The 27,836-nt window shown below is 43.6% G+C and overlaps 1 protein-coding gene across 8 annotated transcripts in view; it reads right to left on the bottom strand.

The window, feature by feature from the left end:
* AKAP13 (A-kinase anchoring protein 13) overlaps nucleotides 1-27,836 on the bottom strand; it is a 321,162-nt gene that overhangs the window by 185,956 nt on the left and 107,370 nt on the right. For all 8 annotated transcript variants that reach the window (XM_039245765.1, XM_039245768.1, XM_039245766.1 and 5 more), the window contains exon 3: nucleotides 13,215-13,362. In XM_039245765.1, the coding sequence (XP_039101696.1) occupies nucleotides 13,215-13,362 (148 nt within the window). The remainder of the gene's footprint in view (nucleotides 1-13,214; nucleotides 13,363-27,836) is intronic.

Here is a 27,836-nt window from a genome sequence, read left to right as displayed (position 1 = left end):
ACAGCTCTCCTCCAAACTTCTGTCCGCTCCAGCTCCATGTGTGAACTGTTATTTGCAACTATCAGTTAGTTTCCTCACCACCAGCAAACAGCTCTGTCCCCCAGGTGTACCCCCTGGAGCGTAATGTTGGGCACAGAACAGTCACTGAGGATCTCCTGAATTATGTCCTGAATTCTGGCTGATCAACTTGAACAGAGGAAAGAACGAAAGCTCAAGGATCTTATAAGGCCAAGCCAGTCTGCTACCAATGGAATGCAAGTAGATGTGGAACCCCAACAGAGAGAAGGCCACACAGGAGGTTAGATGGGAGGAACTTTCTGGATTCCCCAGCACTTGCCCTATTACCATCACGCCACAATCGATCAAATGATGGAGCACTCTGAAGAGTACAAAACGACTTGATCTCATTTCACTATTATCAACAACTCGAAGCCTGCAAAATAACTTCTGCTCTCAGATAAACTCTTCCCTGTACTGTAATGACATCAACCAAATCGCCTGGTTCATTCAAGGATGATGCAATGCTGTGGCCAGAAGCCCAGCTCAGGGCAAGAAGCACGCCAGAGATTGGTGCCCACCGTCCAGACGGCCTGACCTCATGAGTGGCCACAGTCACACCACCACAGAGGGCTCCGCTCCAGCACGATCAGAGAGGTTTGAAGACACGGTTTCTGTGGGCAAGGCCCTCTTAGAGAATCAGACTCTCTGCTAGACTTTTAGCCTCACAAAATTAAGTATGTACGATACGCAGAATATAATCATTGAAACACACTGTTTTCCCTCAATGTCCAAACACTGATCTCCACTGGCAAGAAGTACGCTAACATTATCATTCTTCTTCCCTAAAATGTCTTTCTGATGAGAAAAACGGAAAGGACAATGGAGTCAGGTATTTCTGCTACATGCGTGATGCCACTTTGTGCTTCTCCTGATTAACCACAGGCACCTGCACACCCATGGTGTCCCTGCAGCCTCTCGCACACACTGCTTTTCCACAGTGGGCGCTGGGCCAAGGGAAGCCCTCCACACGGTCCACAGATCTGACTTTCCACACAGTGGCCACGGGCCAGGAGAGGCTTCAGACATGCACAGATCAAAGCTTTCTGCTGCTTTTGAAAGAGAGAACAGTCAGAGTGCCCGGGTGGCTCAGTCGGTTAAACATCCAACTTCGGCTCAGGTCATGATCTCACAGGTCATGAGTTCAGGCCCCATGCTGGGCTCTGTGCTGACAGCTCAGAGCCTGGAGCCCGCTTCAGATTCTGTGTCTCCCTCTCTCTGACCTTCCCCCATCCACGCTCTGTCTCTCTCTCTCTTTCAAAAATAAACAAGCATTAAAGAGAGTTAAAGAGAGAGAAAAAAAAACAGTAATTGTTTTTCCCACGTGAACAAGAATAATAAGTAAATTGACTTTCCACATACTACTTCCCAGAGGCCACCTTAAGCCCTTTACCCTCATCACTAAAGAAATCTCTCACTGCTCTGTACTTTTAGGGCAGTAACAAGTTTTACGAACGAAGTAAGTACCTACTATATGCCAGGTACCCGACATGGCATTTTCTCTATGTGACAAGTATATGGGGTATGTAGTGTCCTCATGTGACAAATGACAAAAAAGACTTCAAGAAGCAATCTGCCCAAGGTCACACAGATATTAAGAAGCAGGATCCATTATTCAAATTCAAATCTGATGCCCAGGGACGTGGCCTATTGTATTATGATGCAAGAGTTTGTCCTTGCCTGCAAGGAGCCTGATGCTTGAATGACAGGCCTGGATGACGGCAAAGCAAGAACAGGAAGCTCCTGAGCCACGGAGATGAGTGTTCATACAAACCCAGAACTCCACCAGCACACCTGCTGAATTCCTTCTAGGAAGGCCGTAGGAAACGGGAGCGCCATCTGCCTGGGGTGCGTGCGTGCGTGTGTGTGTGCACACGCATGATTGTGTGGACACCCACGTGTGTATTTCAATTCAATACATATGCTGAATTTATACTTTCAACATATGAAATGAAAATGAGAAAAAAGCCTTTACTTTGAAGGGCAGCCAGTCTAATAATATAAAACAACAATGTCAACAGAAACAAGTCCGCTGGTTCAGGTAGGAAGGCGGTTTGGGTATCTTTCTGGCAGAGCGGCTCTTCCAAACGGTTCTAGCGCATCTAGCAGCAGCTGGCTATGCATCGAGCCCAGGGCACTGTGGTTCCGACGTAGACACGAGTACGGTGAGGGTGCCGGCCCCTCCCAAGGCGTGCGGTCTGCAAGGGGAATCACACCTGTGGCGGGGAACTGCAAAGGGAGTCAGGAGGGGACAGGTTCTAGAAGACACTCACATAGTGCAACTAATGGGGAGAGAAGCGACATGTTTCACGGGTGGGCAAGAGCAGGAAGACTTCAGGGAGGAGGCGGCTGCTCAGAAGGACCTTTTGGACAGGCACCCAGCTCCCAGCTCTGCAAGCCCAGGAGAGCCCTCAGCACTCAAATGCACGGTGCCCATCTTCTCTTACCTAAAGACACTTCCAGAATACTTGCTATGTGCCTGGCTCTATTCTCTGTGCTTTCCAAGTAACGGTTTATGTACTCCTCACAGCAACCCTATGTGGTAGATACTATTACACCCATTGACCAGATGCACAAACCAAGGCACAAAAACATTAAGTAATTCGGCCAAGGTTATAAAGCTCCTCAAGTGGCAGAATTGGAATTTGAGCCCATTTTCCGGGTCTACAGTCTGCCCTTTCTCCCAAGATTTATTGGTACAAGACAATTTGGAAAGTACCGTGAAGGATCAGCAGGAAGGAAATAGAAACACCGTGCTCCAATCCTGGCTGTGACACTCTTAAGCTGGGTCACCTCTGATCACCTCTACTTCTCCAGACCTCAACTTCGTCATTTACAGCATGAGGGCATGGCCCCTGCAGGCCCCAAGGCTCTCCCAGAGGTAAAAGCCTGTGTACCTCACCAGGAGGAAGGTACACAGGGAGAGAAACTTATCTAGAGATTCCAAGGAGAGAGAAGAGTTTGAAAAACATAAAAATGGAAGCAGAAGGGAAGTACAAAGAATGGAAATTACAGTTTCGAGAGGACATTTACTTGATCACATCTGGATGCTCAGTGACAGCATAGACATGGGTTCAAACCTACTCTCCTGACTTCTTAGCTACGTGGCCTGAGGTAAATGACAGCATCTTTAATGCTATTAAATCTAGACAGTCTCCCAGTCACCTGGGTGGCTCAGTGGGTTAAGTGCCCAACCCTTAATTTTGGCTCAGGTCATGATCTCACAGTTGAGATCGAGCCCTGTGTCAGGCTTTGTGTGGAGTATGGAGTCTGTTTGGGATTCTCTTTCTCCTTCTCTCTCTCTGCCCCTCCCCTGTGCATGCACGCACATGCTCTCTCTCAAAATAAATCAATAAACGTTAAAAATCTAGACAGTCGCTTAGTCTTATAAACAAAGAGCTATAATTTAGAAGAGTCTTCTCAAATTCTTCAGTACCATAACCCAAAAATGACATCATACCTAGCCTAGATTCATTTCCAATTAAATAAGACAGACAGATGTAACACTGTGTATTTCAGTCAAAAGAATCACTTTCAAGTAAGAACAGTGCAGTTCTAATTCATGGAACCTCACTAATAATCATAGCATTTTTGACTTATCCAGGGTTAAGCTCATTTATATACTCCTCACAGCCTCTTAAGGTACAGATGAATAAATGTCAATAAACATGAAAATCACAATTTCAAAGTTCAATGATGAAAATGTGAATAATTTGGGATCCAAACTGAATTCTGCCCTCAAAACTTAAACTTGCTTAGAAGAGATCTTATACTACCTTAATATCCACTGCCCCTACCCAGATGAACAATCCTTATTCGTTTTTACTGGTTTCCTTCCTCAAGCCTGTGCCAAGATTGAAATCCAAGCTTGAACCAGAAAGGGAGTTACCATGCCTCTGATGCTAAATAGCGTCCACCAGCCTACAATCCGTCCAGATGGAGAGTTCATGCCATGTCCCAGGTCTTCAACTACACACACACACACACACACACACACACACACAAAGGGGTTTGCATGCACACAGAAAAGCCATGGGGAGAAGCAAGAACCTTACTCAAAACTGCAGAGAGCACAAGGGCAAAGTGCGTGGGCATCTAACTGGAATTTTGCTAAACCGCTGGTTTACTCAGCTGGTGTGGGCTGGGGAGACCCAGAAGGTGGTTCAGGTGTGTGGGTGTGTGGGTGTGTGCACACACGCACGCACACGCACACATGCACACACACTGTTTACTGGCAATTTTCTGCTGCTTTAGAAGAAATATGTTGGAAGGCGGTAGGTGGATAAACCCCTGGCAGCTCTGCGTGTACACATTTTTGTGTAAAATAAAACTGTGTATCTGAGGAGGCAGAGCGTCAGAAAAGGCCACAAAACAGAAACCCAGGAGCAGCTATCCGATTGTTCGCTTGACATTTTTCCTTCAGACATGAACTCACAGTCTGAAGAGGACTATGAATCATCCTATGTAAAATGTGCCATAAATCTGCAATGTTTGGTATGATGATAGGCTTCTTTTTCAAGGAGTGAAAAAGAGGAGTGGAGGGCCGAGGGTGTCCTGGGCGGCCTTTATGAATAACCTTGAGGACACTGGGACAGCTCCTACCACTCAGAAACAAGTGTCTCAGCCTATCGTCTGGAGTCCACCGCCCAGGGCTGGCAGGCTACTCTCACTCGTTCGTGCTTCCTCTTGTGCTCAAGTGGTTCTTAAGATTTTTTTTTTTAAGTTTATTTATTTTTATTTTGAGAGACACAGAGAGAGAGAGAGGGAAAACGAGAGCAGGAGAGGGGCAGAGAGAGAGGGGAAAGAGAGAATCTCAAGCAGGCTCCGTGCTGTCAGTGCAGAGCCTGATGTGGGGCTTGAACCCATGAACCGTGAGATCATGACCTGACCTGAAATAAAGAATGGGATGCTTAACTGACTGAGCCACCCAGGTGCCCATCTCAAGATTATTTTTTTAAAAACCCAACATGTTAAAAAACCAAAGGTTAGTTAACCTGGGTGACTCAGTAGGTTGAGTGTCTGACTTTGGCTTAGGTCATGATGGTTCGTGAGTTCGAGCCCTGCATCAGGCTGTCTGTTGTCAGCTCAGAGCCTGCTTCAGATCTTCTGCACTGCCTCCCGCCACTCACTTATGTTCTCTCTCTCTCAAAAATAAACAAACATTCAAAAAAATCCAACAAAGTTTATATAACACGGATCCAGTAATAAGACAAAGCCCACTGCATACACACACAGAAAATGTCTTATTGCCATAAATTAGCTCTAGAGACACAACTATCTGAGGGGCCTTTGTCCCTATAAAGTGTAGAGCATTAACAACGCCCGCACCTATACTGAAAAGACACAGGGATGGGAAACCACTTTCAATTTGACATAATCATCACGATTTAACTTGTTTTTAAATAAAAACAGAAGCTGCGGCAGAAAGACGCGTAGTGGGGTTTTCAGCCACTGCCATGATGGTTTTTTTTTCCTTCCACTCAATTTCCTGGTAACAAAGAAGGAAGATAAGAATCATGAGTCTTTTTAAAAAAGGAAGTTCTGACAAATTTACTAACCTTCTCCTGAAGAAGCAGGCCCACAGAATTTAAAGAGGGGAAGAAGAACGACAAACCGGTAAAGAACCATGGCCTGGGCTTCAATTCCATTTCTAATATGGCCTTCTGAATCTACCCCACGATCAGGTCCCATTCTTTTACGACAGAAAACGTAGTTTTCTGGGGTGGGGAGCAGGGTGGTCAGCTCCCGGAGGTGTGAACCAGTGGCCTGGAAGGATGCTGGCGACTAGCCTCGGGGTCAGTCAGGTGTGCCTGTCACCCTCTGCTGCAGGCACACTAGGTCACCCTGAACTAGTCACTCCACCCTGAAGCCCAGCACCGCCGACCTTCTGGATTGTTCAGAAAAACATTAGAGATGGCCTCGCGCAAGGCACCTGCCCCGAGACAGGCAGGAAAAACTGGTAGTTATTATTTTTTTTAGCTATCAAAAATGTTCCTGTTTAGGTCACCCAGGAAAGAGAGTCCCCATACTCCAGCAAGAGCCGTGGCAAGACCCAGTAAAGTTTCGGAACTAAAACTGCCTCTGACACCGCAGAACTGAAAAGACGGAAGAAGAGAGAAGGCAGAATAAAGAAAAGCACAGTAAGTAAGGAGCATTAGCATTAACTGCTAAAGCTCCTCTTACAAGCACCTCATTCCAACCTTTTCTAAGCCGGCAGCTCGGGAGGCGTATGTGCTCCTGAGGTCAGAGAGCCTGCCTGCAGCCTCCTTATCGCTGTATCACCTGTTCCCATGGAAACGAAACATTGCTGTAGATAAACAGTGCTGCTGAAGCATGACCCAAGAATTACTTCATTTCCTCTTAAGCTAAAAGTGGCCCCCATCCCATCCGGGCCTTCTCTTTTGAGGATGAAACAATTGGGACTCTGTTTTACCAACCATCCCACAAGGAACCCTGAAGTGCTTGCTGGACCGGCCAAGCCCAGTCTCACCCAGAGCACGTTCTGCGCTCTTAAGAGAACGGCTGTGTTAAGCAGTCAATGGTGGGAAGATAGAAGAATATTTTACTATTTCAGTTTGGGGTCAAGGTATTCAAGAAGTGGCTACACAGGGTTAAAGGAAATGTTCAGTCTTCAGGATTACGTGGAACAAGTAGGCAGCTACAGCTAGTTTTGGGTAGTCTAGTGGCAGATGTGCAAACTGGTGTAAGTATTTTAGCAGAGCAGGGAAAAAAGAGGCAGGGATTTCGTCATGTACACTTCTGGGGGGAAAGGCACGGATTAATGCTAAAATCATAATCTACCATCTCCTAGCCTATTACCCTAAGACAGTGTTTTATTTATTGTCACTCCCTCCCCCAAGCCTTTGTAGACATTTTTCTCTATTTAGCTCCCCATCTAATGGAACTTTAATGCAATAAATACATCATATATTTGTACATATGTATCTGTGCTTATACAAAAGAGTAAGATTTTTTGGCCCCCCAGGAGCCAACCTTCACCACCTCAGCAGGGACATTGCCTCCACTGTAATGCATGTGGGCTCAGATTCTAGTGCTGTGTCCACAGCTCCAGGGTGATGAAATACACAACTTCCACATAAGCATCACAACTGGGACAGGAGAACACAGAGATTTTTTTTTCCTGGTAGATATGTTTGTTTTTCTAGGATAGCAACTATATATACTGGACTAGCACTGGGACAGTAATTTTAAGTTTTTTAAAATCTACAAGTGTACCTCTCTAGAGAAAGCCTTATAGCAGGGCTATTTTAGAAGAGGGAGACTGTTAAATCGTGTCAAATAGAAAGTAACAGATTCCTTGGCCAGAGAGGGAGGGTCCAGCACTCTCCAATTCGGACGGTTTAAAGCCAACAACTTCTTTCCAAAGGTGTAATTTGATTTGGCAACCTTGGACATCAGCTACCAGAGGCAGGTCTTGGTTCACAAGAAGTGAGAGACACATCATGATTTACCTGTAAGACTACTTACTGAGACCTGGGCTAATAATCACTGATTTTTAATGAGCCTGAAAGGAATTCTGATCACAGCAAATAGATTTTTTCCCTTTTTATTTTTTAATGACAATTCTACTATAAATATTACTTTCCCTTTGATAAGTGAGAAAAAAATACAAGATCTGAGTCAAATTTTAGGTCAGTGAATGCTTGTAGATTTCCTGTCTAGTAAGAAACTTTGCCACAAATTCTCAAAGTATATCACAGACATGGTGAAAAAAAGATTTCATTTAATGAGAGACCCTGCACCAAAGCCTTTCAGGAAAATAGTATATACAGCATCCACTAAACATTCTACTTATTTTCCATTCTGAACTCATTGTTTGCTTGGTCTAAATTAACATTTCACTAATAAAATGTACACAATAAGACAATACTCCCTGTCCCTCAAAAATTATCTTCCAAGGATACTCAGATTTCTTTACATTACTTACCAGTCCTGCCTAAGTCTTTTAAAGAAAAACCTCAGCTCCATCTCTAAAGGAAAATCACTATTTAGTTAAGATGGAATTTGGGGCTGGGTTTGTTTCATACAAAGAGAAAAGAATGGATATATTTTATTTCATTTATTACAAAGACAACACCTTTTGTCTTTAGAGATGTATTTCCAGTTCAGGCTGTATTTCGTAGCAAATTATATTCTTAAACCAGAAATTCATATTTTGCATGTAATATTTTATTATAAAGCTTGTTTGCGGGCACCTGGGTGGCTAAGTCGGTTAAGCATCCAACTCTTGGTTTTGACTCAGGTCATGATGTCATGGTTTGTGGGTTTGAGCCCCGAGATTCGCTCTGTGCCACCCGAGCCGGCTTGGGATTCATTCTCTCCCTCTCCCTCTCCCTCCCCCCTCCCTCCCTCACTCTTTCTCTCTCTCTCTCTCTCTGCCCCTCCCCCACTCACACCTGTTCTCTCTCAGTCTCAAAATAAATTTTAAAACACTTTAAGCTTGTTTGTCTTTGTCTAGTGTTAATTAGCACACAGATGGCTTTATTTTCAAAAGTGAGGACAATATTTTCAGTCTTCAAAATATTTTCATTAAAAATTACTATATATGTTTAAAAACTAACAGGCTCACTTATAAAGCATTCAAACAATTCAAAGGCAAATAAAGTAGAAACTAAGTCCCCACCTAACTGCCCCCTCAGGTGTTATGACTTTTACTGTACTTTCTTTCTTTATGTAAAAAGGGGAATCATTATGTCTACCGCTTTTTGATGGCAGTAAGGCAAGAAAAGATTACTTTAAAATACCTTTAGAATTTGGACGCCTGGGTGGCTCAGTTGGATGAGCCTCCAACTTCGGCTCAAGTCATGATCTCAGTTTGGGTTTGAGCCCCGTGTCGGGCTCTGTGCTGACAGCTTGGAGCCTGGAGCCCACTTCGGATCCTGTGTCTCCCTCTCCTCCTGCCCCTTCCCTGCTCATGCTCTCTCGCTCTCTCAAAAATAAACATTAAAAAAAATTTTAATGCCTTCACAACTTATTTTTTNGGGGGGGGGGGGGGGGGGGGGGGGGGGCACGGCAGCGGCACAGAGGGAAACACAGAATATGAAACAGGCTCCGGGCACTGGCTCCGAATTGTCAGCACAGAGCCTGATGTGGGGCTCAAACTCAAGAACCATGAGATCATGACCTGAGCTGAAGTCGGACACTCAACCAACTAGGCCACCCAGACAACCCAAGCCTTTACAATTTATAATTAAACACACATGCACAATTCATTCTAAGCTTTTCATGAGAAAACAAGCAAAAAAGTGAGAAAACAGAAGAAAAGGAAAATAATTCTCATATTTGAAGTAAAAAACGTTTTTTTAGAAGAGCCAAGTTAGAAAGGTTTCTTTCTCTCTTCCATCCGCAAATAATAAAAGGTTAGAGACTAACATCAAAAAGTATCTGCCTTTTGAAGGTCAGTCAATCATCTGGTTTTAGTAAAAACTAAAATGTGACAAAACATTGACAGTGAAACATGCAGAGAACTCAAAGAAAAGTCAGCGCCAGCAATCTGGATGAAACATGACATTAAAAGCAAGAACAAGACACAAAGTGCTTTTTCTTCCCAAAGTCCACCAAACTGACAAGGCTGGGGGAGCTGGTCCCACCCGGGAGCAGACCAGGCGCACAGACACACCCCCAGGAGCCGCGGCTGCACATGGACCGCGCGCTGACATGGTGACGGCGAGGCACAAAGCAGGCAGAACTTTCCATGAAGATACCCTTACAAATCAGACGCTGCCCGCAGCAGACAGGAAATCTGAGGCTGTCAGTACAGCCCACCGAGGCTCAGAAATCACCGTAGGCAGAAACTGGAAAGAGAACACTAATTCCCACCCTCAAACCAAGAATCCAGTTCAAGAGGCCTGAACAAACTCCTTTTGCGTTTTTTAAAAGGGTGTGTGTGTGTATGTGTGTGTGCATACACATGTGTGCACAACCTTTCTAGAACAGTGGCTTTTGAGAACTGGGATAAATTCAAAAACAGGAGAGAAGCAGTTCCAGCACATGGCAGGGATTACTACACCAACAAAACAGAATCCACACCCTCACGAAGCTGACGTCAGCAAAGGCAGGTAGAAAATAAATAAGATAAATGGAGTATACGTGTTAGAAGTTAGTAAGTGCAATGGAGAAAAACAAATCAGAGACAGACAAGAAGGAGTCCAGAGGGGAGACCGCTGTTTATTTTTATAAGGTGGACAGGTAAGGCCTCACTGAGGTGGTGCTAGCTCAGTAGAGAGCTGAAGGAAGGAAGGTAAAGAACAGTCTAAGATATCCCTGAAGACCGATCTAAGGCAGTTTAATTCTAGGCTAAAATATTCATGCCATGATATAAACAGGAGATTCAAATCTAACTCAAACCCCAAGATGCCCATCCCTGCACCTCCACAAATGACTAGAGCAGACGTAGGAGCTTAAACAGACAACTGAACGGGGGGAGCTCCTACACACTCACCAGAGCAAGGGGCTCCATTCAGGGGTCTCCTTGTTTAAATAGCAAACAGATTCTGATTCACCAACGGAGCCTCACTGCTACTGTGCATCCGAACCAAAGGTTCATAGGTTAGAGTGTGGCCTGGTAGCACAAGAGGGTATTGCAGGGATGCTGAGCCTCTGTCACCTCTCTTGTGCTCGGCCATCTCCTGTTGTCAGCCTGAATGAACGCAACAAGAAGCAGACCGTGCGGTCCCACCTGGGTGAGTCGGGGACAGGTGGCTGGGCCCGTGTGACCGGGAACACGGGAAGCGCCTGAGACCACAGTTTAAAGAAGGGACCACTGATTAGTGGACACTAGAGAAGGCAGGAACCAGGACTCCAGGCCCCAGGCAAATGGGTCAGGGGTGGTGATTTCTGCAGATTTAGATCAAATTAGCAGAAAGAAGCAGAGTACAATACCCACTCTGGTTCACTGGGGTCAGCTGGGTAAGTGTACTCAGACTCGGTAAATGTACAAAAGGACAATCACATATGGATATGGCTGGAAAAAGGTGACAGAAACACATAAGGAGGTTTAGAACCAAAGGCAAGGGGGCATCTGGATGGCTTAGTCAGTTATGCATCCGACTTTGGCTCAGGCTAGGATCTCATAGCTCGTGGGTTCAAGCCCCGTGATAGACTGTGCTGACAGCTCGGAGCCTGGAATCTGCTTCAGATTCTGTGTTTCCCTTTCTCTCTGCCCCTACCCAACTCCTCCTCTGCCTCTCTCAAAAATAAATAAACATTAAAAATTTTTTTAATAAAAGAAGAGGAACCAAAGGCAAGGGACGAAATGGGAAGCAGATTTCGGAAAGGAAGGCTGGAAATCTGAGAGGGTGTAGAACGAACTCAGAGCCCGGGCTGTGGTACAAGCACAGTGGGCTTGTGAGGCTAAGGAAAGCGACCGCCCATCCTGACATCAGGGCCTTGTCAAGCAGTGAAGGTGTAAGAGCTGCCGGGCATATCCATCTCCACGGGGCTGCACTTTGTGGCCACTTGTGACTGAGGACCGCAACTAGGACACAGGCCTACATCCTTGATACCCCTGTCCTTTCTCTTATGGCCACTGGCCTCCTCTTTGTACCTACTGACACTGTCCTACAGGGGCGCGCATGCGCAGGCAGGGACTGACAGGCTCTGCTTGCTGAGGACTGTCTCTCCCCATCCCCCACACGTGACAGGTGTTCAGCAAGGGTGATACTGGGTGGCAGCTGGTCCAGAGCAGACCTCAGGTTCCAGATAAGCCTTCCTGACACGATACACATCACAGGAAACAAGATGATTGGAGCTTTAAGTTACAAAGGAGGACACTAGATACGCTTTAGAAATCAGTCTCTGTCCTGAACTCCTTGTTAAATTTCCAGTCCCTAAAAATTTGCAGGGGTTGGGGGACAGGGGGCAGATATTCATAAGAATTGTCAAGAATCTTTAAATACTCTATTTTTCAAAACCATTGCTGTCAAGGAGAAACATAAATACAGCTTTCAAGCATCATAAACCCTGGTTCTTAACTGTAGTATAATTTCCAGGAGTTGGTGGGTATCAGACACGAGGCTAATTTATATTATATGGCACAGCAATGAAAAACTGGCAATCGGATCCAACACCGGCAAGACTAGACATTAAAAGTGCTTGATAACGTAGTACATTTTTTACACCATCTATTTCAACACAGTGGAATCAGTGTTCTATAAAAACACTGGGAAAAAGAAACATTTCAAGAAGAACTAAGTCCACTTTATTCTCTAAAGAACAACAGTTAACATCTTAGGGGTATACCCCTAGATGTGCCATTTTGTATTCTGATGAAGCCTGGTCCATTGTTAACTGTGAAACAAGGTCCATTAAGGAAATGAGCTCATCCCAAAATACACATCAGGGCACCTTCAGGTACTGTGACAGGTCAAGAGCCCGTCATTATTTTTGCAGCTGTTTCTGGTGGAAGTAGCAATGACTCTGTAAAGAATTTTTAATAAGTACTTTCCCTTTGAATTCTGTTAAACAGTGATTAAGTACTCATTCTACCATGAATTGTAATTTGGGAAGCTTGGCTTTTATGAAAGATTCTTAGGTCTTTCCCTCCCAGATGCTGAGGGATATGTTACTTATTATGTTTTACCTTTGCTATTGCCACTCTGATATTCAGCATCAAACCTGCAGTCACAACCTCCCACGTGTTTTACTTTCCCCCAAATCTCAATATTCTAATAAATATTTTTGCTGATCCTAATTTTTATCTTTCAACTTACGACACCATTTTATTTTACTAATTTCTAGTGAGGCTCAGATTTTTGTGGAATAAGCAGTATATAAACAAAATGCTTTACTTTAACATGTATTGATTTCTGTCACCCTGACTGGTTCTTCCTCTTACATAACACTAATGAACATGGAGTAAAAGTGCTGGAGAACCAGGAGCGTCTGCATGTCTCTGTCAGTGCAGCGTCCGACTTTGGCTCAGGTTATGATCTCACAGTTCGTGAGTTCGAGCCCCAAATTGGGCTCGCTGCTATCAGCCCGTCAGCATGGATGGAACCTGCTTTGGGTTCTCTGTCCTCCCCCCTCTCTCTGCCCCTCCCCTGCTTGTGCACTCTCAATTAATAAATCAATAAAACAGTTTTTAAAAAGTGTACAAGAACCAGCGAAGGCCAGTGAAGATTCCGCCCAATACTTACCAGGTGCAATGGTCTCCAGCGTATCAGCACTGACCTTCCGAGTACTTGTGCAGTGATGGAGGGTGGAACCCGAAAATACCAAGTAAAAAACTACATCATCCTCAACTTTGTCCTCTTCAGCCAGCAACACCGTAACCACACAGTCGCCCTAGGAAAGGAAAGGCAGAGCCAACTTCCATTAGTCAGGTTCCTCCTGGGACTCTATCTTCACAAAACATCAAGTTTAGGGAAAAATCAAATGTATCATTTCTAGTCAGGTTATACACACATAAGCACTGCACATTTCCATGCCAGGAAGAACTGTAGGCACTGAGAGCACAAAATGACCTGAAATGAAGATCTCTGTGCTCCTTAAAGCTTCCCTTTCAGTGGAGGTGATCAAAGGAGAAAACTAACAAGGCAACATTTGGGATATTGACTTGATAAGTGGGTATTAAAAACAAAGGAATCCGAAAGGACCCAAAAATAAGGCCAGGAGGATGGAAGAGACATAATAAACAGTTTTGTCCTTGTATGTAGTTGTTACTGGCAGCTGGAGCTGAATTCAACACCCCAGCATCACAGCCAAGTCCACCCCTCCTCCACCGAGGAGAGTCTCCACTGCGCTGGCCTGGAAGAGTGCAAAGAGCACTCACGTGGGCTCCAGGCAAGTCTGGGTTTAAACCTCACCCACAAAGACTTGACTTAAATCCTCTAAAGCCCCACTTTCCTTGGCCATACAAATGGAGATAATACATTCTCTTCTTCCAGCTAATATATGAAAACTCATGGAATATATTCTGCTCTCAGCCGACGATAATACTCTTAATCTACCTGGATGGGATGGTCACTTTTCTACTGTTTCCTGACCATCTGGAATCCCACCCCTTCTTTACCCACTCCTCCATAAACTCTTGGAATCAGACCAAAAGCTTGCCAATACCTTTGCCCAGGACTCTGCAACTATTGAGAAGGCATCTCTATTGTTTATTCGCAAATATTCTTTCTGGTTTTTACATGCTAATTTTTTTAAATTCTTTTTTTAATGTTTTTATTTATTTCTGAGAGTGACAGCGTGAGCAGGGGAGGGTCAGAAAGAGAAGGAGATAACAGAATCTGAAACAGGCACTAGGCTCTGAGTTAGCTGTCAGCACAGAATCTGACATGGGGCTCGAACCCATCAGCCACGAGATCATGACCTGAGCCGAAGCCAGACACTCAACCATCTAAGCCACCAAGGTGCCCCACATGCTAATTTTTTTAATTGAGGCTACTGTCTAAATTAAATATAATCTATAAAATACAGTCCTAATTACCATCCTCCCAATCATAAACATTATACAATTCGTGCTGTCACCATAAATAAAAGATTGTAAGGCACCAACGTTTAGTATTATCTAAATCTTAATGCACTATGAAAAAAAAGAAAAAAATAATGCGCTATGGAAAAACCAATTTAGAGAAAGCCAGGCTGCAATAGGGGAGAGAATTCTCATTCCCCTGCAATATTTTTTTCTGTTCCATTTGAACACCAGTGAAGTCTATTAGAGAACCATGCCACCCTGTGGCCACCATTTACTAAGCCTGGCAGCCTAATGGAGCAGCAGGCAGAGTTTCTTTAAACACTGAGAACCAGACATCATATGGAACATCAAACTTAGGATCAAGCCTATCAACGTAAATGTTCCAACAGGTTGACTCTGGAAAGAGAGTTCAAAAATATTTCCCAAAGCCCCAAAGCCCTATCTCTTCACTTATTCCCAGTGCTTTGTGTACATGGTAGGGGCTCAGATCTGTTCAGTGCAACACATAAGAAGTCAGAATGAGCTACAAATGAACTGTGACTTAGTACGTATGAACGCTTAACTGGAAAGTTCTAAAGCACCCTAACACAAGGAACAGCACAGTTGGTACAACAGAATTATCCCTGGCCGCAGTCACTATTTAGAATAATAATGGGGACTCATGTGTAAGTCCCTTTCTTGGAAAAAATTTTTGAAAAGCTTAGGCTGGTAAAATTTTAATACCCTTTGGCATGATAAACCACAACCAGTTAAAATGTCTGCAGCACATGTGGGAAGAATAAATTTCTCAAGTATTGAAATATCATCATAACCTGGAAAAAACAGTGCAAATGAAAAAGCTCTTAAGTTTTCATCCTTTAGACCACAGGTTGGCCCACGGGCACAATCCAGTTAGTTCAATGCTTGTTTTCATATGGATTAAAAGCTAAGAAAGGTTTTTACATTTTTAAATGGTCCCAAAAAATCAAAAGAAAAATATCTTTTAACATGTGGAAATTATCTGACATTCAAATTTGAGTATCCACAGGTAAAGTCTCAGGCCGGGTCACATTTCGGTGCTACAGTGAGCCCCGGACAGTTGAGCAGTCCCCACTGAGACTATACGGCCTGCCGGCCTAAATTATTTACACTGTCAACTTTTACAGAAAAAAACCAAACCAAACACCTTTTTTCCACTTAGATACTTAACCTGGAATTCTCTTTATTTTTTTAATGTTTAATTTTGAGACTGTGTGTGTGTACATGCGTGTGTGCGCATGAATGGGGGAGGGTCAGAGAGAGAGGGAGACACAGTATCCGAAACAGGCCCCAGGCTCTGAGCTGTCAGCACAGAGCCTGACACGGGGCTTGAACTCACCAACTGTGAGATCATGACCTGAGCCGAAGTAAGACACTTAATCGACTGAGCCACCCAGGTGCCCCTCTAACCTGGAATTCTAAGAATATATCTTCTTTCTCAAGATCAGAGATTTCCACATGAGACCCAGTATCTTGCTAGAAGACTCCGCACCCAAGATATTAAGTGATATCTGGGGCTTATTTTAACAGAGGACAGAGGAGATGGCTAATGGGCAGTTTAAATCCTTTTAACAAAAGCTTCAACATCAACCTCTTTCGCTTCACTTCCAAAAGCAAAGAAACTTGAAACTGCTCTCATAGCTTCAATAGTTTTTTTTTTTTTTTAATTTTAAGTCTAACTACCCAAAATACTAAAGAGAAGGGAACACAGAAGCCCCCTGAAACTCAGCTCCCAAAGGCCCCCGAGGGGAAAGCACCTGCCTCCCTGGAGGAGCACCCTCACCCTCACGCGAGCAGCAGTGTCACTGTGCAGTCGGCCCTGTGGCCCGCGCTCACTGCAGCGGTGCCTGGGACCCACAGTGATGCGGACACGACATGCACAATTGGGCTAGCGTGGTGGTGACTAGAAAGTAAGGATGAAAAACAGAGCTAAAAAGAATTTTTGTTGACAGACTATTTTAACCACACCTTCCCTGAGGAACATTCCAGCACATGATTTTGCGGCTCATGAGAAGGACAAGCCCCATGGAATGAACAGATAGGTCAATCTGGCTGCCTGGTTAACACAAATGTCACTCATCTAACCACAACAGCTGAACTTACTAACGAGGGCAATTTTCAAGACCTTGAGTGAAGCCCCAGGAAGAGAGGCACCTCCGTCTCTACTTCTCCTTCAAACTGAACCAAAGAAATAGTGCTCTCCTTACAAGGGTATTTTCCATGCTTCTGTATTAATGGGAAATGTATCCTTGAAGCTGATAGTTTTTTCAGTGCAGACTATGTTTGCTGATAGATGCCAAAAGAACTAATGGAAAAAGACAATCTACACCAGGCCCCTTCTTGTAAGTATAGGTGATCCCCCAAATATGAATGCGCTGTAGTCCTAAATGCCAATCAGTCACTTGCCAAGAAAAATAGAACTTTAAATGGTAGCTGTGGTCTCAAATTTCCCATCTTTAACTCAGATATATAGTAGACATACAGTATTAACAGCACCATAACCACCTTTACGTGTTTTTTAGTAAGTAACACAAGGGCACCTGGGTGGCTCAGTCAGTTAAGCATCTGACTCATGATTTTGACTCAGGTCATGATCTCACGTTGAGTTCAAGCCCTGTGTTCAGCACAGAGCCTGCTTGGGATTCTCTTTCCCTCTCTCTCTCTGCCCTTCCCCTGCTCACTCACTCTCAAAAGTAAATAAACTTTAAAAAAATAAGTAAAACAAATGTTTTTTTCCCTCACTCAGACTTCAACCTGGGATTCTAGATCAAGGATTCTCTCTCCTTAGGAGACCCATCGTCTTGCTGACAGACTCCCTGCCCCCAAGTCCTAGTTACACCCAGGCCTTCCTTTCGCTGGGGAAAGTATTTTGATGGTGGAGGGGAGGCGGGATGGCACGGGGAAGGGAAAAGCATCAGAGGAATGGGACAAAGAGAATGACAGTGTGGGGATGGACACGGCCTGGGAAAAGAGGCAACTGCTTGTAAGGAGGACGGTGGAGGGCTGGCTATCAGAGAAAACCTTAGCCAAGTACAAAGCATCCCAGGTCATGGCTAACAATGTGGCCCGAGTTCAGCTCACAAAAGACCAATATGAGTACCCGGGGGGCTCAGCTGATTGAGGGTCTGACTGTTGACACTGGCGCAGGTCGTGATCCGGCGGTCGTGGGATGGAGCCTCCCATCAGGCTTCTCCTTGGGTGTGGTTCCTAGTTGGGATTCTCTCTGTCTCTGTCTGTCCGTCTGTCTCTCTCTCTCCCTCCCCCGCCCATTTCTCTCTCCCTCTCTCTCAAAAATAAACAAACATTTTTTAAAAATATATTATCACCAACTTAAGTCGATTGTTTTCTAACTTTCAAATTTGGCGTTTAACGTATTAACAGGCCACGGTGGGTAAGAGGATGGTCTCTGGCTAAATCACCGCATGGCACACCAATTTCTAACAGCTTAACCTCTGGGGGGATTTCAGATTCTCCACTGTAAGAGACAACACTCACACTACCCCACAAGGCTGTACGAATTAAGTAACTGATAAAGCACCTACAGCAGTTCATGGGACATAACAACATGTTGAACAAATAATAATAAATGTAATGTAGTGTAATATATACATAAAGTATAATGGATGTGACATGTAATGTGGTAACCACAGTTAATACACTGTATTGTGTATTTGAAAGTTGCTAAGAAAGTAAATCCTAAAAGTTCTCATCACCAGAAAAAAAAAAATGTGTAACTATGTGTGGTGGTGGATATTTAACTCATTTTTGTGTTTATTTTGTAATATATACATATATCAAATCATTATGTTGTATACCTGAAACGAATACCATGTTATTTGTCTTTTTTTTTTTTTTTTTTTTGGTAGTAGGTTCTCCTCCCTAAGGAGAGGAAAAAAAAAAAGTGTGGGGGGGACCAACTTCAAGGTAACCTGGCTATGTGCATGACAACATCCCTCATGACCCTGTAACATGAGGCCACTCGATCAGACTGCATGTCTGTGTGTGTTACCATATATGGGAGACAAAGAGAAAATGTATAAAACACTATGCCAGGTGACATTCGGTGCTCAGTTCTCCAGGTATGAAACCAACTGAGCAGTGCCGGCACGAATGAAGCTGCTTCCTAGAAAGAAAAGCCTAGTGTCATGACTCTCTGCGTGAGAATCCTCCTACAGTATTTCAATAAGCAAAGAAATAATAGCTATTATTATTTACCAGAATGTAAGTTCCTGAGAGCACATTGTATTCATTGTGATATCCCCCTTAGTCTAGAATAAGAAGCAGCAGGTGCTCAAAACACACATTTGAAAAGAAAATACCAAAACTTTATTAGCAGGTACCTATACCTAGATGGTGGCTGAAGCCAATTTCATGATGTACTTTGTGCTTTTCTGTTTTCCAGTATTTTCAAACACGGATGGATTATTTTCAAAAGAAAAAAATCCTTATTTTTTAAATAGTCTGCTCACTTATAAATTACAAAAGGAAAGCTAGAAACCTGGTGGATACCACCTGAATCAAGTAATCAAAAAAGGTAATATAAACAATGAAACCAGCACCACTCCTGATGCCACCGAGAACGGAGCGTTACTTACAGTGTCCTCAACAGAAATGAATAGTTTGAATCTAGTCATGAGTGCACATCACACAAACCCAAGTGAAGAGGACTTCTATAAACAAAACTGGCCAGTTACTTTTCCAAAATGTCACTAATGAAATACAAAGAATGACGGAGTTACTGCTCCAGAGTAGAGACTTGCCCACTAATGCAAAACAGGATTCTGGGTTGGCAGCTGAAAGGTGGGAGCAAATTGCCATTAAGGGCATTATTGGGACAACTGGCAACGTTTGAGGGAGGTTTATAGGTTTAGCATTGTTACCAATGTTAAAGTTCTTGGTTTTGGTAATTGTGTTGTTGGTTATGCAAGAGCAATATGCTTGTTTCAGGAAATACACAATGAAATATTCGGGTTAAAGGAGCATGTCTGCAACTCATTCTCAAAAAAGGAGAGACAGTGATTAGGCAAATATAGCAGGATGTTACACTGAATCTGGATTTAATGTAAATCGGATTTCTCTGTACTATACTTAACAATTTGTATGTAAATTTTTCAAAGTAAAAAAAAATTCCAAAAACCAACTTCTCAAATACTTATATGTAACTAAATATTCAAAGTTAAAAGGCACAAAATTAAATTACATTTCTGAGGCTGTTTTTTTTTTTTACACGTTGCAAACATATATGTTAGTAAAGATTTTCTTGCAGGGTTCCAGAATTATGAAATTGTAACAATAACTGCCTTTCATTTAATAATCTTAAAGAAGTTTTGGGGCCCCTGGGTGGCTCAGTCAGTTAAGCATTCGACTTTGGCTCAGGTCATGATCTCACGGTTCATGGGTTCGAGCCCTGCATCAGGCTCTGTGCTGACCGCTAACTCAGAGCCTGGAGCCTGTCTTTGGATTCTGTATTTCTCTCTCTCCCCCTGACCCTCCCCTGCTCGCACTGTCTCTCTCTCTCTCTCTCTCTCTCACTCTCAAACATAAATTAAAAAAATAAAGAAAGAAAGAATCTTAAAGAAGTTTACAGGCCTTCCCAAATCAATTTCCCAGTTTGCCAAAATGACAAGACTTCTCTCCAATGTTCATACGGGGGAAGTAACACAAAGGAGGTAAGTCATACAAAGTAAAGGTTGAGCATTAATCCAAAATCTTTTCATGAGGTGGCAATGACTATAGTACTGAAACAGTAATTCCAAAATGAGTCCTTATATAATTCAGACACTTCTTTGCATTCATGCAATTAGCTTCATTTTCTCCTTTAAGTACAAGAATATAGGCGACTGATAGACCCCTTTGCCTGATCATTTCCTAGAGCAAACAGAGACTGATGGTCAGCTATAGTTTCCCCCTAGTCTGAAATGAGAGTCTCTCTCTTGGAAAATCAAAGCAGCAGGTTTCCAATTTCATTAAAGGCTCACACAACAGAAGGACACCCAGGAGCAGTGAGCACACCTAATGCTCAGCTCTTAGTCACTAAACAACATTCTCCATTAAAGGAGCCAAAGCCACTCAAAGAAAGGGCTGTTTCCAGGCCTAGGGTCAGGATATGGACACAATGAGCCTGGAACATCTTGGTTTTGGCAGAAAATAAGGAAGAAAAAAAAAAGATGGCGACATGTTGCACACTGAAGTGACTTCCTTGGTCAAATCTAGAACAATCTGAAGACCGTAACAATTCATAACACTAGCAAACTATATAAAAAATAAAAAAACAGGGGCGCCTGGGTGGCTTAGTCGGTTAAGCGTCCGACTTTCCGACTTTCGCTTAGGTCATGATCTCGCGGTTCGTGGGTTCGAGCCCCGCGTCGGGCTCTGTGCTGACTGCCAGCTCGGAGCCTGGAGCCTGTTTCAGTCTGTGACTCCCTCTCTCTCTGACCCTCCCCTGCTCACGCTGTCTCTCTCCTAGAAATAAATAAAACATTTAAAAAAAAAATAAAATAAAAAAAATAAAAAAACAGGAAGTCATGAGTCTATACGAGTACCACATAAATGAACTGAACAGAAGAGAAGGGAGAATTCTGGAGTATGACAGAATGATGAAGACTGACTGGTAGAGAGGGTGCTGGAATGAAAAATAAGCCCTTTGCAACCATAATGGTAAAAAGTGATTCTAGAAAGTATGATCAGTTATCAATCTGGGGAGAAAGTCCAAGGAAGAAAAAGATGTTTACCTTGTCTTTACAGTCTCCCCACAGACTGCTTATTAAAGGGAGAAAAAACGGGGCGCCTGGGTGGCTTAGTCAGTTAAGCGTCCGACTTTCGCTTAGGTCATGATCTCGCGGTTTGTGGGTTCGAGCCCTGCGTTGGGCTCTGTGCTGACTGCCAGCTCAGAGCCTGGAGCCTGTTTCAGTCTGTGACTCCCTCTCTCTCTGACCCTCCCCTGCTCACGCTGTCTCTCTCTCTCTCTCCTAGAAATAAATTAAAAAAATTTTTTTAATTAAAAAAAATAAAGGGAGAAAAAACATGGTATTTATTCAGTGAAGAAATCCACCAATACTTTGACCAGGTGATCAGAATAAACATACCATTAAGACAGGTGCTTCTAGGTGTGATACTCTGAGAAGGACACAATGTGATCTATGAAGGAAGCGCTGTGATGAAGAATGCATCTAGTCACAAGGAAACATCAGATAAATAAAAAATAAGAAACGTTTTTTCGAAGAAAGGAAGGGATCACTGTATTCTTCAACACTGTCAGGGCCATAAAAAATCACAAAAGTCTGTGGCCACATTTCAGGTTAAAGAAGGCTGAGAGACATGACAACCAAAAGCAATTATCTAACCCTCCTGTGATGAGCTGACCCTTGGACAACGTAGGGGTTGGGAGCACAGACACCCTCCCCCGCCACAGTCAAAAATCCACATATAACTTTGGACTCCCCAAAACTCAAGTACTGACAGTGAGAACGGCCAGAGATCACTGTTTACTGCCATACGCAATTTACCGAGAGACCAACCATTCAGGTGGAGACGAGCCTCAGGAGGGGGTGTAAGCCGGGCTGGGAAACTGTATTACAGTTAATTTCATTCAATTATTATTTAACACTGCCTTGTGTTTACATTTCTCTGTACTGCATGTGATGCCATGTACCGTCTCCAGGGGTTTGTGTGCCTACATTTGGATAAGTTTTAACTTTTTACAGATTTGTGCATATGTTATGGTAGTAAACCATAAAATAGGATTTACAAATATTTTATGCATTCATGACAGACACAACTTCTTAACGTTTCAGTATTTCTGGGCTACATGGTTCCTCTGTAGGCCTTTTCAAATTGTAGCAAGTCTCTGGAAACTTTTCCAATGGGTCTACTGGGGGGAAAAATCCATGTACACTCGGGCCTGTGCAAGTCAAGGGTCAACTGTACATATTCCTCATCACTCTATGAAGCTTGTGGACGGCAAGAAGTCTGTCCTTGCACACAATTCACACAGGGCTTATCTAGCAACAGGAACTTTCTGAATGAATAAAGGTGGTAGAGATCAGCTCCCGTAGAATATTAATGGCAAGCCAAGTGATTCATACTCAGATCTGTGCAGGCAAGAAGGAAAAATAGAGCCTTGTGCGGTATGTACGGAAAGAAAACTGCAGGGAGAGGGGTGGAGGGTGCCATGTTAACAGCAGCAAGCATTCTAGAAAGGTTTTTATCTGCAGCAGTATCCTAGAGAAGGAAAAAAGAGAACAGAGGCAAGGAAACCATATGAAGGAAAACATTACAAAAACATGATATGAGGAAGCAAAAAGAGCTTAAACAGCTATGGCAGTAAGATGATCTGAAAAGATACACGTGAGAAAAGCATTCTGTTGAGAATTATTTGATGAAATACAGTAGCTGACTGGCTAGGGGCTGCACAAAGATAGGAAGAGAGTAGACATGAAAAGGGTTATCGCACGAGGAAAAATGGGGGGGGAGGGCTTAGGGAAATGATTCGTGAAAAAGAGGGCGATAAGCTGTAGATGTCCAGTTTCACAAGTCAGCAGGATGGAAAGTAGACAGCATATATCCAGCAGGGGACCGGCAGTCCAGACTGGAGTAGAGGTCTGCGCTGGTGAGGCAGACACCCAGGTCCTGTACCCAGTTACAGAGCCTGGAGCACAGACGAGAACCCCAAGTGACAGAGAGCCAAGGTCTAGACCCGGGCGTTAATGGGCCTCTGCACAACTCACTGTTCATCTACCTTTTCCTGTGTCTCAAACCCAGAAACGGGGAGGATCCCAAGTTCAAGCGCCACCAAGAAAAAAGGAGGAGCCACAATGTTGCTCTTGGTTAACGGCAATCACAAGCAAGCCTCTACAGGGAAACGCTCACGACATGTATTTTCCCAGGTCTTCTGGAGAGCTCGTTTGCTAAACTAAAATAAATATCACTTCCTAGAGTCATGATACAATTAATTTCCCACCAGCTAAAATATTTCAGGTTTCTCTGTGTTAACCAGCTTGTTGTTAATAATGCCCTCGGCGACTACAAAAGCCTTTGAGGAAGATATAATCGCAGTAAAATACAACCGTTAATCTGTACTAATCTGGTAGAAAGCTACACTGAGTTAATGATAGTTCCCTAACTTTCAAGTCACTTATTGCTATCAAATATACAAAGGACTATTATCCATTAGTATTGGGATTGTTTTTGAAATATGAATATTTGAAAATATGAATGTTACATTAAACATTAATGTTGATATGTAAATGAGTCTTACATGTTTGAAACTCATTATTTTAAAAATAATTTCCTTTAGCATATTTCACTTTATTTTATTGTTTTTTTATCATTAGTATAAAACGTCTATTCCAGTCCATGAGGTAGCTAAACGGATTAGTAGAAACATAATGAGTATGAATCTGTCTGCTGCCTTCCCTCCTGCTCTGTTCTCATCACCAGAGCCTTGTCATTCATCCATTCGTGCTAAACTAGCACAACACGGTGCCTTCTGTTTCACATGGCCTGTCCCAGCTATCTCCCAGGTCCTAGGGTTCTGAATCCCTCCTAGGGCCCGCCTCCAGGAGCCTAGACAGAATGCCATGTGGTCAGTGCTATCACTGGCATCTCTAGGGGCAGAGGAGATGGAGACCCAAGCTCTCCTTTGAGGGGTGTGTTATGGGGACACGGGCAGGCCCAGAGCTCTCAGAGCTCTACACGGGGCATCTCTGGCAGGAACATGCCTTCTGAAAGCGAAGCCATTTACAAGAGAAGGTGGAAAAGAAAGTGGTGCCTAGTTCATCTTCGCACATTCAGTATCTTGATATACAGGTGCTCAGTCAATGTTTGTTGGGCTGAACCGAAAGCATTTCATCCTTCTAAAACACAAAACTTAAAATGTTATAGGTAAGCAAAACACTAAGCGCGGCTTTGCTTATGCCTTCCTTCAGTTAACTCAACACCGGCTGGGCGCTTGGGTGAGGCCTATGGCGGCCACCGAAGGTCCTGAGACAAGACAGGTCTTGCTCCTTGGGGCTCAGAGTCCTTTCATGGAGTAAGAAGCACAAAAAGCAATGACTGCAGCTGTGTAAGGAGCCGTGTGGGAGACACAAGGATCGGGTACAGTAATTAGCGGCAGCCCGGGACGCTCTGCTGAGGTCAGGGGAGGGAGGCCTCCCATGAGCCCACCTCAAACACAGGCCACGAGAAGAACAGTCCCCGTCTTTTCCACATTCTGTTTGAAAGAGAGGATAGTGGTAATGGGCGGACAGGACTGACATGATGAAGGGGGCGAAAGGGGCTACAGGCTGAATCCACAATCATTCCAGAAACAGCCGTCAGATTTGAGAGTTTCTCAACACTAAATATAATGAAGCCAACAAAATATCATACACTGGCAAACCTCAAAGAAATATCCATCTTCTTGTACTTCTATCTCTGGGAGCACCCAGAAGTGCCATTCCATGGCCTTCTGTACCCGGGAATCCACTCCAAAGGAGAACATCACAAACTTCGACTGTAGGAGGGCACAGGAGTTACATTTGTGCTGCTTAATTTACCAGCGTTCTAGGTAAATAAAAGGCAGATTTATAAGGCAGAGTTATGGCAAAGTGGTACCCCAAGAATCGTTAAGACAAGCTAACATAAATGTATGATGTCTCTATCCAGCTAGAAAATAGAAGGCCTACCAGAAGAAAAAAAAAATCTCAAACCCCCAAACAATGAGCAGGGCTGTGCAACTTTACTGGTTTTTTTAATATTTGCTCAAAGTAGCTGGTAATGTTTCAGAATAGCTAAGGTTTTCTGGGCAACTGACCTCATTACAAAATGGGGGCCAGGGGGACGCGGGCTCATGCGCCTACACATGCGCACACTTTCAGTTTTACCGAGCGCCCTCCATTTCTTTAAATGAAACCTGCTACTCCATCTGCCACAGGGTGGTGAAGCAGGAGAAACATGGGCTCAGGAATAAGAACAGAATCAGTCACTAATAGGTACAGACTTGAGAAATGACCACTTGGAAGTTTAATTTGTAAGCAAAATGAATTCATTCATCACAATATTTACTGATCACCAAAATGTGTCAAGCACTCTTGAGAACCATGGAAGAAACATGAAGTACAAAAGGCTCCTGGCCTCCTAGAGCTTATGCTTCAAGTAAGACGATCCAATTATAAAAAGTAGCATCAGGGGCAAGTTCTATTACAAAGAGCCACAGGGTCTGAAGGAGGGCCGAGAGGCGATTTCAGATAAGGTGGCCAGGGAAGGCTACCACGGAAGCCCTATCCGAGTGCGAACCTGAAAGAAGAGACAAATTCCAAGGCCAAGAGAATGACCCGTGCTGGGCGAGTATCCACCCAACACGTACGAGGAGCAGCAAAGAAGGCCAGTCTGCAGGGGCAAGTGAACAAACACTGCAGGGGAGTCTCATCTTTTCTGGATCAGAAAAGGCCTGGATCTTTTCTCCGTGTGATGCTGAGCTCCTGGGAGGTTTTCAAAAGAGGGAAATCATCTTGATTCATGTTTTAAAAGAATACCTATGGTTCCCTGTCTTTGGAGTGACTTTGTCCTTTGTCTGCCTCACCAATTCCTATGTGTTCTGAACCAACACGGCCCATCTGAGGAGTAACGTGCTGCGGTTTCTGCACAGGGACACACGCAGGAGACAGGACACAAAGAAAGGCTAAGGATTTCGGCCTTTATACTCTAGTCCCAGGAGAACCGTGGAAGGTTAACAACATGATCTGCCCCATGCACTTTTCTCTACACGGTTGGAAGATCAAATAAGATAATCACAAAAAACTTTTATATGGCATGAATCATTATTCCTCAAGTGTCACCGGTAAGATTTTCCCCAGCTATCGCAAAGAAATACGAACTCGTCTGCTCCAGCTCTCCTGATTTATGGTGACTTTTCTCCCCACAGCACGTTTTACTGACACATATATTTATTTGTATATACGTACAACGTGTGTGTGTGTGTGTGTGTGTGTATATATATATATTCTAAGAGTGTATTTATGTATTTCACTGACTCCTCCCTTTCCTCGCAACTATTATGCAAGCTTCATGAGGCCAGAGAGCATATTTGTTTTATTCAGTGCAACATCACTGCCTAAAAGTGTAAATGTCTGCTTCAAGTGCTCAATAAATTGTTGGACGAATGAATGAATAAATGAATTCCTAACTGGATTCTCTTCCTATGAACAATCTGCCTCTCTTTAACTCACTTAAACACTTAAGATGTCTGAAGAGAAGTTAAAATATCTAAAATCTAATGATCTCACTATGCCAACTTTTTTGGTCAGTAGTTCCTGAAAACTCACTTAAACAAACAAGGGATGCCTCGGTCGGTTGAGCGTCTGACTCTTGACTACAGCTCAGGTCATGAACCCAGAGTCGTGGGATCAAGCCCTATGTTGGGCTCCATGTGAGCACTGAGCCACCTTAAGATTCTCTCTCTCTCTCTCTCTCTCTCTCTCTCCCTCCCTCCCTCTCTCTCTCTCCCCCCTCTAACCCTGCTTGTGCCCTCTTTCTCCAAAAAAATAAAAAATAAAATAAAATAAAGCAAAACAAATCACTTAGGATAGAACTATGGCTCAAAAGGACCAGTGACAAGAAGAGAAACAGAGTAGCATCATCCCTACTTACTTAACCAAGGGGCTTTACCCTTCTCTCTGTCTTAAGTGGTAAAGTATTCAGATACTCTCCATTCCCCTCAGAAGAAAGCCCACGTTACAGACCGGACAGCAAAGCTGTCTGTTTATAAAGCTTTCCTTAAAAGGCACCTCAAAGGACCTCAAGTAACATAACAGAAATCCACGGAGAAATGTAATGACTTTTGGCATAAACTAAATTCATTCCATATACACACAGACTCTGGCTGATTTCAATACTAGAAAATATTTAACAATTTTATGTGACATTTAAACTTAATTTTTATCTGAACCAGGCTAACCTTTTGCCAGATGAAGAGGTCAGTGAAATCCCTATAACCCTGTTCTCTTCATTCTTAATCTCACGTCTATATTCCAGCCAGAAGCATCCCCCTTCCCAAGGCAAACACAAAACTATTATTTTAAGTACTACCGCTACTAATAATCAAAATCCATACTGTCTTCCAGCTTCATAATTTTGCAACACTAAGATTATACACAAATTCTTAAAGGTTTCCAAGCACCACCTTTTTTGTCCATTAAAACAACACCAGCAGGTGGCGCCCAATAACCCTGCTGAGGTCCCTGGACAGAGGAGTTTTACAGGCTCTTCTCCCCATTGGGGAAGAATCTTGAAACTTCAGCCAGAAAAGGGATCAAGTTACAAAAAGGTCTGAAAATCACTGAAT

The sequence above is a fragment of the Hyaena hyaena genome, unplaced genomic scaffold, assembly GCF_003009895.1.
Source record: "Hyaena hyaena isolate Hyena2069 unplaced genomic scaffold, ASM300989v1 scaffold_266, whole genome shotgun sequence".
In the NCBI taxonomy this organism is placed as follows: domain Eukaryota; kingdom Metazoa; phylum Chordata; class Mammalia; order Carnivora; family Hyaenidae; genus Hyaena; species Hyaena hyaena.
This window is presented reverse-complemented; position numbering and strand designations above follow the sequence as displayed.